The sequence below is a fragment of the Balaenoptera ricei genome, chromosome 18 (genome assembly GCF_028023285.1).
Source record: "Balaenoptera ricei isolate mBalRic1 chromosome 18, mBalRic1.hap2, whole genome shotgun sequence".
Lineage (NCBI taxonomy): Eukaryota > Metazoa > Chordata > Mammalia > Artiodactyla > Balaenopteridae > Balaenoptera > Balaenoptera ricei.
The window spans coordinates 75,493,853-75,506,216 of record NC_082656.1 but is presented as its reverse complement, the minus strand read 5'-3'; the positions used below and the strand labels follow the sequence as shown (position 1 = coordinate 75,506,216).

At 40.7% G+C, this 12,364-nt stretch overlaps 1 protein-coding gene and 1 long non-coding RNA gene across 4 annotated transcripts; one reads left to right on the top strand and one right to left on the bottom strand.

Annotated features, from left to right (window-relative positions):
- The first annotated feature begins 130 nt into the window (after positions 1 to 130).
- POGLUT2 (protein O-glucosyltransferase 2) lies at positions 131 to 11,405 on the top strand. Of its 3 annotated transcripts, XM_059902870.1 has the most exons (10): positions 132 to 621; positions 1,859 to 2,064; positions 3,822 to 4,027; positions 4,205 to 4,282; positions 5,327 to 5,499; positions 5,621 to 5,858; positions 7,222 to 7,431; positions 8,135 to 8,224; positions 9,397 to 9,504; positions 11,166 to 11,405. In XM_059902870.1, the coding sequence occupies exons 1-10, from the start codon at positions 440 to 442 to the stop codon at positions 11,181 to 11,183; spliced, it is 1,509 nt and encodes a 502-aa protein (XP_059758853.1). In that variant the 5' UTR covers positions 132 to 439; the 3' UTR covers positions 11,184 to 11,405. The 3 variants fall into 3 exon arrangements, with proteins under 3 accessions (XP_059758851.1, XP_059758853.1, XP_059758854.1); XM_059902868.1 differs by lacking the exon at positions 11,166 to 11,405 and having other exon boundaries at positions 131 to 621; positions 9,397 to 11,141; XM_059902871.1 differs by lacking the exon at positions 1,859 to 2,064 and having other exon boundaries at positions 548 to 621.
- LOC132352407 (uncharacterized) lies at positions 3,324 to 10,251 on the bottom strand. The gene is made up of 3 exons (XR_009498707.1): positions 9,520 to 10,251; positions 8,966 to 9,092; positions 3,324 to 5,929 (listed from the first exon to the last, which is right to left on the bottom strand). It is a non-coding gene; the product is annotated as an uncharacterized LOC132352407 (long non-coding RNA).
- Positions 11,406 to 12,364: the final 959 nt, after the last annotated feature.

Below are 12,364 nucleotides of genomic sequence, written 5' to 3'. Positions count from 1 at the left end.
ACTACACGTCCCAGGAAGCCCTGGCGCCGGGACGCGTGTCCACTGCGCCATCCACTTGGAGGAGACCTTACTCAGTCCGGGCGGACGCGCGGGCCAATCCCCTCGCCGTGCACCTTGGGCTGGAACCTGAGACGAGTTCGCCCTCAATGATGCTCCAGTTACAGAGGCAACGCAAGTTTGTTGTTATCCCGAGGAAGAGGAGCGGCGAGGTCCTTGCGCATTTCAGCAGAACTACTGGCACCTTTCAGCTGGACAAGCCAGCGCCCCGGTTGTGACCTTTCCGGGGAGACCCACGCGCCTGCCCAGCACAGCAAAGGACCCCACTTGGAGCCGCGTCTGCTGCTGCGATCGGCCGACGTGCCCCTGCCGGAGCCGCGGCTGGTTCCGTCCACCTCTTCCACTTCATTTATCTGTGGATCATTTTGAGTCCATCTTGTAAATGTTTAGCACTTTGCTGCTTTACTGCTTCTTTCTGGGGACAGTTCCAGCACTGGCCGAGACCGGCGGAGAGAGGCGACTGAGCCCGGAGAAGAGCGAAATATGGGGACCCGGGCTCAAAGCAGCTGTGGTCCTTCCCGCGCGCTATTTCTACATCCAGGCGGTGGACACATCAGGAAATAAGTAAGTCGAGCAATGGCTCCCTGACTATTTTGGAATGCAGTTAAAACTTACTAGTTTTCCCCTTAAGTTTTATCCGCCCAAGAACTCGTTTCTCCACAGCAGTTTAAAAATCCAGGACATCTGGGTGCTATTCACATCTGGTTGTAACTTTTTACCCCACCCAATCAATTTTTCTCTGTAGCTTTACAAATAATTTCGAATTAGCTCTTCTCCTGCCTATTTTGATAGGGATTTCCCCATGACTGGGGAACAAACTCCTGTACTTTGCTGAAAGTACTCTTTCTAATTATTTTTGCATAAACTGTTATAAGGAATTTAAACCCAGTTGTTAGAAACTGGTTGGTTTCACCTTTCTCTGTTTTCAGGTGGACCTCTGCAGGTAAGCGGGTTTTGAAACTCAAAAAAGAAAAATAAAGCACTATTTGAAACTTCAGAGTGGAGGGGGAACGTATCAAAATATATGAATCTCCTATGTTTGTTACAACTTTATTTCGTTCCACTGAATTCAACGGTTAAAAGTATACTTAAAACGTATTTGTAGAATTCACTTACTTCTGAAATGATTGTCTTTTGTTTAATTGGTGGATGCTGACTGTATTTTGTAGGCAGAAAATCTTGGGACTAAGAAGTTTCCCAAAGCAAAGAAAAGGAGAGTTATAAATTTTGTCACTTGTCTATAAATAGTACGATTGGGGAAACTAAATACCACCTTAATCGTGACAGCCAGAGCACTCACTCCAAAAAAAACTTTTGTACAACGTCACTTGGGTGATATACTACCTACTAGCTTTTGCCCATGGCTGAGCATGATTTATAATACTGATTCTTTAAAAAAAATCTTTGAGAGAGGTTTTTCAGAAAATCATTATCTTTAGAGGCACCATTTGATCACAAATTTCCAGATGGGCATGAAATAAATAGTAGGTTGATAAGACTATTTTTATATATGAAATGCATAAGTATGTTCTATGTTTACGTAAATTAGTAGTCAACATATCTCCTTGCAATTTTCTAATAAAACTGTTTTATGTTATCTTGGCCATTGTAATCCTCTTCTTTTTTTCCTCTCTGATCCATCCTATTCATTCTGGTACTAAAAGCATACGGAAAAAGAAACAAGCGTATGTTAGGGGGAGAACATGGAGGGGAATAGGAAGGTTCACAGACTACAGAACATAATCTTTGCAGGGTTGTTTCTTAAAATAATCTTTATATCTCATTGTACTTCCCATCACAGATTCACATCTTCCCCGGGTGAAAAAGTGTTCCAGATTAAAATCTCAGCCCCAGATGAGCAATTCACTAGAGTGGGTGTCCAGATTCTAGACCGAAAGGATGGGTCCTTCATAGTAAGATACAGAATGTATGCGAGCTACGCAAATCTGAAGATAGAAGCCAAATTCCAAGGTCAACATGTGGCCAGGTCTCCATATATTTTAAAAGGTAATTTGGAACATAATTTTAACACAGCAGTATTTGAACACAATAATACATTTCATTTGCTCAACAAAAAGTTAGCATGGTATTTTTTTCACTAAAAGAAAAAAATAGACATTTCCTACTTGAAAGCTAAATTGAGAATCCTGGTATAAGAGAGAAATGCACGATTCAAATGGAAATTACAATTTGCTAAAGAGGAAAGAACATATTAAGAGAGAATTTGCTCCCTAAAGGCACAACATTAGCAAGAACTATGAAGCTATATATACGGTCATCGATGGCGCTTTCTTAATTAGAGATATATGACTTAAGTAACTGATGAGCGTTATTGAAATTTGGTCGATCACTTCAGGAAGAAAGAGGACTTGATGGGAGAGAGGGGGAATTGACTGTGGTTTTTTTTGTTTTGTTTCAGTGCTATTTTCCAGAGAAATTCTTTTTTCTTATATAGGATAAGAGTACAACGTTCTTACCTAGAGCCATATCATTCCCTCTCAGCAGAGACAGTACCCTAAAATATTAGAGAAACAGGGTGTATACAGACACATGAATCTTCCTTATCCCCTTGCTCCACGAAAGGCAAACATTTTTCTAGAAAGTGCCTCCGTTTCTTCCCCACACTCCACCAGGACCACACAGTACCATATAACCTGCTCAACCTTCAAAAGATGTCCCATTGTCCACTACTGCCTGGGTCAGGTGACAGTCTGAGAATCATAGAAATAAATGACAGTAAAATCTCAATTCAGATTCTATATTATGTTAGTATTATTTCTATAAACACGTAATTAATTCATTATAATATTAATGAAATGGGTGTTTTGAGGATTACTTTGCTTCTTTATATTTTCTTTAAAAAAATATATTATACTAAACATAGTAGGGGTGTTTTATTTATTTGTATTGGTTTTTTTTGTTGGCTTTTTTGTTTTTGCCTCACCTCAAGGCTTGCAGTATCTTAGTTCCCCCACCAGGGATCGAACCCAGGCCCCGGTAGTGGAAGTGTGGAGTCCTAACCACTGAACCGCCAGGGAATGCCCATTTGTATTGTTACTTATGATGATTTATCCATTGAGAAGAGTACCTTAGACACTTTAAGAACTAGTTTGTATAATAGACCATTGAAATATAAATTTCTTATCATTTTGTCTTTCATTAAAACAGGTATACTCCTCTGATATCCTTTTACCAATGTTTGGTTATTCTTAAGTACACAAAACATAAAGAGTAATGCTTTGCTGTACAGCAGAAACTAACAACATTGTAAAGCAATGATACTCCAATAAAAATTAATTTAAAAAAAAAAAGAGTAATGGACTATGGGAACTTCCAATGGTCCATTGGAAGTGGTGGTCCAATGGTTAAGACTCTGCAGGAGGCATGGGTTCGATCCCTGGTCAGGGAACTAAGATCCTACAGGCCACACCGCCAAAAAAGAAAAAAAAAAAAAAAAGAGTAATGGACTATGGTAGCCACTTAGAGCAAAAAGTAGCACCGTTGGCTTTCTTTTGAACTCGTGCCAAGTGGGCCTGACTGTGAAAATATCGTAACACCTATCTGTGAAGAGTGGTCAGAACAGACTTAACTTGAGATACACCAGAGTAATAAAAATGTTTTTCTTTTTAAAATATGTTTTCCATCAAATTGCCTTCCCTATCTAACTGGGCAAAACTTGTGAAGTCACATTACAAATATTTGTTACATGTTTCAAATGCTGAGTGAAATTATTACTGTATACTTTGTTCCTTGTGTGTAATTAGGGCCAGTTTACCATGAGAATTGTGACTGTCCTTTGGAAGACAGTGCAGCCTGGCTACGCGAGATGAACTGCCCAGAAACCATTACTCAAATTCAGAGAGATCTGGCACATTTCCCTACCATTGATCCAGAAAAGATTGCAACAGAAATCCCGAAAAGATTTGGACAAAGACAGAGCTTGTGTCATTATACCTTGAAGGATAACAAGGTACAATTCATGACTGAGGTTTGCTTGCCTTAGTGATTTTTGATTTTGACCATTTGGCTACAACTAGCTACATAGTTTTATTAAAAATCATTCTGCAGATCATTGTGATAAGATTGATCTCAGTGAAGTCAGCGGGTACTTTTAGACTAACAGAATAAACATTCAATTCTCTTCTAGGTTTATATCAAGACTCACGGTGAACATGTAGGTTTTAGAATTTTCATGGATGCCATACTACTTTCTTTGACTAGAAAAGTAAGTATTTCTTTTCTCAGATGTATAATAGACAATTTGAGCCCAATTTTACACTATAATTTTTCAAAGTAAAAATAATAACAATACCAGGGTTGTTCTATTCTGGACCCTTAAGTACTATATACTATTCTGAAGTTTTATGTCAGGTAGTGTACCTGTATTAGTCTCCTAGGGATGCTGTAACAAAGTACTGTAAACTGGGTGGCTTAAAAACAACAGCAATTTGTTCTCTCACAATTCTGGAGGCTAGAAGTCCGAAATCAAGGTGTCAGCAAGGCAGTGCTTCCTCTAAAACCTATAGGGGGGATCCTTTCTTGGCTCTTCCTAGTTTCTGGGGGTGCCTGGCAATCCTTGGTGTTCCTGGTTTGCAGCTGCATCACTCCGCTCTGTTGTCACATGGTGTTAATCCTTGTGTGTTTTGACATCTTCATCTCTTCTCACAAGGACACCAGTCATATTGGATTAAGGGTCCACCCTACTCCAGTAGGATCTCATCTTAACTAAATACATCTGCAGCAGCCCTATTTCCAAATAAGGTCATTCTGAGATACTGGGGTTTAGGACTTCAGCATATCTTTTGGGGGGATACACTCAACCCCAAACAGTATATTATAGATGAAAATACCTGGGACTTCCCTGGTGGTCCAGTGGGTAAGACTCCGCGCTCCCAGTGCAGGCGACCTGGGTTCGATCCCTGGTTGGGGAACTAGATCCTGCATGCATGCCACAGCTAAAAGATTCCTCATACCACAATGACGATCCCACGTGCCGCAATGAAGATCCCGCGTGCCGCAACTAAGACCCAGTGCAGCCAAAATAATAAATAAATAAGTAAATATTTTTAAGAAAAGAAGATACTTTACAGTAAAATCATTTTGGTACTAAACCTACTTTGAGCCTAAAGGAGGCTTGCCATATGCTGAATCCTGTCCCTGGGTGTAGTGTGCTTTAGCAGGGTTTTAGTGGAGTTTTGACAATGATAGTGAAATGGCTGATATGAAAAACTGTACCATCATTTTAACCATCTTGGCTTTCTTTTCGTAGGTGAAGATGCCCGATGTGGAGTTTTTTGTTAATTTGGGAGACTGGCCTTTGGAAAAAAAGAAATCCGATTCAAACATCCATCCGATCTTTTCCTGGTGTGGCTCCACAGATTCCAAGGATATCGTGATGCCTACTTACGACCTGACTGACTCTGTCCTCGAAACCATGGGCCGGTGAGAGACGGGTCCCAGACGACCCAGAGCCTTGGTTTTCTTTCCTTGGTGAGTTCTTTCCCAACAACCCTTGCAGTGTGATGGTTTGGGAGAAAAATCTGTTGCACTCTCTGTCTTCCAGAGTCAGTCTGGATATGATGTCTGTGCAAGCCAACACAGGTCCTCCCTGGGAAAGCAAAAACTCCACAGCTGTCTGGAGAGGGCGAGACAGCCGAAAAGAGAGACTTGAGTTGGTTAAACTCAGCAGAAAACACCCGGAACTCATAGATGCTGCTTTCACCAACTTTTTCTTCTTTAAACATGATGAGAGCCTGTATGGTCCCATTGTGAAACACATTTCATTTTTTGATTTCTTCAAGGTATGACATCATCCGTGGCCAATCCTTTGTGTTTTTCCAAATACCTGCATTTGGGGGCGGGAATTTGAGGCCTGTAAATTACAGGGGGTGGGAGAGGTGAGCACATTTTAGAAACAGTAAGGAATGGAGCCCATTCTAACTAACCAGTTCCTAGGGGGGCAACCTGGGTTGTACTCAGTACCTAGACCTGATGTTAAATAGGCACCACAGGAGCTTGGGACCTGGGTAGAACTATAATTTTTCCCCCAACTGACCCTCAAGAAGAGCACATTTCAGCTCCAAATCCTTTTTTATTAATAAATACATGTAAGTAATTTTACAAATATTTCTCCCCAGAGCCATAGCATCACAATAGACTAAAGAAGAAATATAAACCAGGTGTCTCTTATCGGGCCTTCCGGTAGGGAAATGACTTGGAATCCATCCAAACGCTCTGCCCAGGAACTCTGGGGACGCTACACACTTTCTGTGTCTAGAATGTGCATTGTTCCTGTTTCCCCAGGATGGATCCTTTCGCTGACAACTCCCCTTTTTCAAGCAGTGGATACTTCCCTGATCTCTAGACCACTGAGGGGTTTTGAAGCCCCATGTGGTGAAGGGAAAAGTGGGCCAAAAAGTAGTCAGCTGTCTCCCGCAGGTAGGAAGGCCAGTGATTAGCTGTCTGTGCTGTAAATGGCCTGATTTTCTTTTGATGGGTTACCTGGTACGAGGAAGACCTAAAGAAGGCCATAAGTTGAATTGTCTGTGTTTCTTCCACATGCATATCACAGAAATTTTGGAAAGAAATGGGGGATTTGATACCAAATCAAATCTGATACCAGCCATCCCTCCTCAGAGGGTGTTTTGTCAGACCTTTGCTTTCTTTCTACCTGTTGAATTTGCTACAGCTAAAGACTGTTGACTACCACAGTGCTATAAACATTTTGATTCATAGATGTTCTTGCCCCAGAGCTTGTTAATTTCATTAAAACTTGCTTGTGGCCACCTGATGTTAAAAGGTAACGCAGCATAGAATGTGCCATCGTGAGGTGCTCATGTACCATCAAGAAAGTATTAAAGGGATTACAGAGTCACGATAAATCTTTCCTTAGGTTGTAGCCTTAGGACAACAGTTTTATAATTTTATTGGCTGCCCCACCGTTAGCCTTGTGGACCCTTTTTGAAACTTGGGAGAACATCAAAATGTGCCCTTAGCTCTAGGTCAGCATGTTATATATAATAGCGCTTACTAAGTGGTGGAGGCCAAGGGCAAAATCTGGCCAGTTTGTATCTGAGGTTTGATGTGTGGAAAGAGAAGGAGAATAAAAAAGAGTGGGAAAAAGGAAATTTAATGGTGGTTCTTCTACTTTACTGCTGTTTGCAGCATAAGTATCAGATAAACGTCGATGGCACCGTTGCAGCCTATCGCCTACCATATCTGCTAGTAGGTGACAGTGTGGTGCTGAAGCAGGACTCCATCTACTATGAACACTTTTATAATGAACTGCAGCCCTGGAAACACTACATTCCAGTTAAAAGCAACCTGAGCGATCTCCTAGAAAAACTTAAATGGGCAAAAGATCACGATGAAGAGGTAAGGTCAGTCTCTTTGTACCCCAATTATCATGGATTCACTTTCAATGTCTTGTGCCTGGAAAGCATTCGGGATGCTTAAATGTAGACCCTTACCTGTAAATGGGAAGCCACCTCCCCGCGGATAGCACAGATCCCTTCAGGGTAAACACAGGCATAGTGGCTTGGATTAGCTGTGTCCACTCTGCACATGACACAAAAAGCTAAACCTTGGCCTTGATTATGCTCTCTCTTTTAGTCAGTTTGATTTGAGCCCCAAGCACTGCCTCACCTCCTCTAGCAATATGAAAATGAAGATGGCCAGCCTGGCAGGAGGAAAAACTAACTGTGCTATGGATTAAAATGAGGGATTGCATGAAAGAAGCATCAAACTAATTGTCTGCTGAAAATTGTTAAGGCAGTGTATTAAGCTTCATCTTACATTTACTTTGCAAAGTCATTGTTAGTTCAATTATTGTATGCCTTTTCTCTCCAAGAGAGGCCAATTCTAGAAGGCCCAATATGACTTCTCAAACTTTCGAGTCTTAAAATTGTCCCTTTGATTTGAACAAACATACTCTGTTAAATGTTCCCTTTACCGCACAAGACCCCAAATATATTTTTTCCACTGTTGTCCCACTAAAACGTACTCTGAAGATCAGTTAGCATATGTCTGTATGGGGAAAAATATGTTTCATTAAAGGATATTATTCTTGTTCCCACAGGCAAAGAAGATAGCAAAAACAGGACAAGAATTTGCAAGAAATAATCTCATGGGTGATGACATATTCTGTTATTATTTTAAACTTTTCCAGGTCAGTATTTTCTAAGAAAATAGACATACTTGTAATTGGTCAAGTTAGTAGCAAGTAATATTTCACTTAACAATTTCTAATAGTATATTCATTAAGGAGATATATGTATACCTCTGTAGGCAAAAATCAGGGATAAATATTAAATAATAATGAAAATAGTAGAAAGCCAAAGATTAGCTAATGGAGAATGCTACAACCTTAAAAGAAAAGTATTAATGTTAGAACCATGTGGTATGTGGTTAGAAAATTGGCTTCTGATCCTACAGAGTTACTGTGCGTGGATTCACATTTCCTCTCTGTACAATATTGCTGCTGCCTTACCGTTTCTTTTTCTATACAGTGCAAGGTATGTTTGGACCTGTTGTGCTGACCCCATATGGGCCATGACTTTTCTTGGAAATTGTTTTTATGGACCTACCCATTTAGGCATTGTAATCAGAGAGTATCTGACAATTTGAAAGGTTCTTTTTTTAAAAAAAAATGCAGTAGTAAACAAGTAATTGGCTAATAATAGTACTAGATCTAAGTTAAAATTTTTTTAATTCATAATTGCAGAATTGCAGATATTGAGCCCCGTGTCTCAGGCTCTGCTGCAGAACAAAGTTGGTCATTCCTGGTCCCTTCCCCCTTTATAACCTTTCCTAGGGGATGGTGAAGTATGTAAACTAAAGAAGGAGCTGGGGGGACGTACTATTTGAATTCCTAAAGAGCCACAGGGTAGAGTTCATTCATTCAACTCACATTTTTCGAGCCTAAGCACCTCGGCCAGAGCTTAGCCCAGAGCAAGCACATGATGAATGAAGATGCGACTGAGGCTGTACCAGCCATGGTGGGTCAGGCAGAAATAGTCTGTCCTCAGATTCTCAGTCTAGGGAAGATGGGGAGCACAGTTATTTTCGCTACATGGCAGAAGGTCAGAAAAAAATACCATACGAGTCATATCACTGAAGCGTAGACCAAGGAGTGGTCCCTTAGAAATAGGCAGCCCAAAGGTCAGCCGCCTCTCAGAAGCTCTGTTGTTGGGCTTTTAGGGGGAATATGGAGGACCTTGCATATCACCACTTGACACGTGAGTTAAGTGGACTGTGCCCTAGCAGACTCCGGCGTATCTAATTTGGAAAGTGGACGTTAAGTGATATATAAGGCCTGTTTTTGTATTGTTTCCTATACAGGAATATGCCAGTTTACAAGTGAGTGAGCCCCAAATCCGGGAGGGCATGAAGAGGGTAGAACCACAGACCGAGGATGACCTCTTTCCTTGCACGTGCCATACGAAGAAGGTAACCAGAACTCACCTTCTAGCCAGTGTCAGAGTAAGAACTAACAGTGATCCAACTCTTCATTCATTCCTTTCCTCGTTCAGTCAGGCAACAGCTACCTGAATTCCTCCTGGAGCCTCCAAGCAAGTCATTCTAGCAGAGGCAGATAAAATAGATCCCAACAAGGCAAAAGGCAAGCGCTAAGATGCAGTGAAGTGAGCTCTCAGCAAAGTGGAGGGAAGCCTTTTTCACTGTGAGAATTCACATCACGTGGCATTTGAATAGATGTTTACAGTTTGAAAAGTGTTTTCACACCTGTCATCTAAGAGCTTCATCTCCCTGTGTGATTTTTTCTGCAGAGTTCGTCATCCCAGTTTAGAGATGGAAAAACGTATAACCATCATTATTCATGTTAACAGAGTATTCATTTAAAAGCAATCTCGGTTGATACCACTACATACTGATTTTGTTTATAAAAGGCAGATGCACATATGGACTTGGCAGGTTGAAGAGGACCTTAGAGATCACCCAGTAAATGCCTTCATTTTATAGTTAACAAAACAGAGCCCAAAGAAGAGTTTAGCTCAGAATCATCTATATCTGGATTATAGCAAAGCAAGAACCAGAAGCCAGTGTATCACCTTCAAATCGTGTGCATAATTGTGCGTAAAGACAGTGTGATGGGTTGGGGGGGGGGCGGTGATTATAGGTATTTTTCATTTGAAGGAATATATATTGTATAAAGTTATTATATGTATTATATATATATATAAAATATGCTGGCTTGACATTATTTTCAGCAACAGCACCATGTCTCTGAATGGACAAACTCAGAACTGTGGCATTGGAACCACAGTTGAGAGCGCAGATTTGGCAATTATTATGTCTGCCTCGCAAGGGGGTTTAAAAGGAATAAGGTGACTACCATCCCCGACGGTGTGATGGAGCCAGCTTATACAAGTTCACAGATGGTTAAATATTTAGGAATTTTTCACAGGGGTTAAATTTTGGTAGCTTGGAATCCACATGGTGGAAGTATTTACACCATGACAACAGTACATGCTACAGATCAGTTTTGGTTGTCTGTTTTGTTTTGGGGGGGAACTGATTTGCCACTAACTGGCTCTCAGAAGTGATACATCATCAGCATTAATTCCTCTCAGTGCTGCAAGGCCATAAAACCAGTGAAAGCCAGTGACAAAACAGAAATTGCCAGAATCGAAACGTGCTCCCACATGGAGTTAGTGATTTGATATCAGAACGCTTCTGTTGGCTCCAAGTGAAAGTGGGCAGCTCCCTTTCTCCACTCCTCTTTTTAAATTTTTATCTCTAAGTGACTTTGAGGGATACCAAATGATTCCTCTGATTCATAGAAGTTAGGGACTAGAATGATAGCTTTGTTTATTTTTTGCCCATTGTCTACTCTAGCCGTTCACTGATACCATTCATAACGCAAGCCTTTTACCATAATACAGACCCTTACATGTTCAGGTTCCCCACCAATGTGACCTTACCCTTGGGTGATTCCAAATAATAGTCCTAAAAGCCTCTAGCAATAACTTGGCTTTTTTTTTTTTCCCCTTCTTTCATCTTTACGGGAAAATAATTAATAGACTAATGTAAGCCTTCTTGACTCGTAGAAGACTTCCTGATGGCTCTAAATATTTGTTTCTTAATTGCAGACCAAAGATGAACTCTGATACGCAAAATACCTTTCCTTCAAATAATGGTGCTCTGAAGACTCTTCTTAACTGAAAAGAAGAAGAATGTCTTTTAAATATTAATTCCATGGACAATATAAAATCTGCTCTGTGATTGTCTGGATTATGAAGATATGTTTCTTCTTATTATGCAGTATTCCCGTGACTGACCTTTAAAGCACATTTTTAGAATTTTATAATAAAAGCACTTTTATTTTAAAAGGCTGTGTTGTGCTAATTGTTAGCTGTGTTTGGACCATGGAGCCTTAAAAAGAGAGGGTGTCTGGGTCCTGGACTCAGAGTGAAGCGTCACAGAAGCCCCACCTACCCACACACGGGGTTTACATGAGAAAACAATAAACCTCTGTCTTCTTTTTTTTTTTCTTAAATATTTTTTTGATGTGGACCATTTTTAAAGTCTTTATTGAATTTGTTACAATATTGCTTCTGTTTTTTTATGTTTTGGTTTTCTGGCCACGAGGCATGTGGGATCCTAGCTCCCCGACCAGGGATCAAACCCACATCCCCTGCATTGGAAGGCAACGTCGTAACCACCGGACCACCGGGGAAGTCCCTAAACCTCTGTCTTGTTTACACTATTATTTTGGATAATCAGTCCCTCACAGCCAAACCTAATTCTAACTAATACATCTTCCAAGGCTTTTAATCTGGCCTCTGCCTGTATCTTTAATCAAATCTCTCACAGCTTCCTAATACGTACCCTGTAGTCCAGCAAAATCAATCCCCGTTCCTTCTGTGCCTTGTTCCTTACCTTCCTTGTACATGCTTCCCCTTGGTCTGGAATGCCGTGACCCTCTTCGTCCTCTGGCTTAGATATTCTTAAGTGCTCATTGCAGGAATCACTCCCCTGAATCTCTCCGTCTGTGTACTTGTATCGTCTTTTCCCTCCTATGGGGTCATGATCTAAATTGTAGTCTCTCTCCCTGACCAGATGTTAAGCAACTTGATTACAGAGACCGTGCTCTTCTTCTGTTTCATAGTGTGCCTGAAACTAGAAAAATGCAATAAGTATTAAATGGATGAATGAATGACTGAATGAAAATTACCCTGAAATGTGATTAAGAGAATTAAAAAGGAACTTGAAATCCTAACACTGAACAGTAGCATATGGCCCACAAATTCCTTTCCTAATTGTTTCTCTTCTACCCATCTTCCAGTTA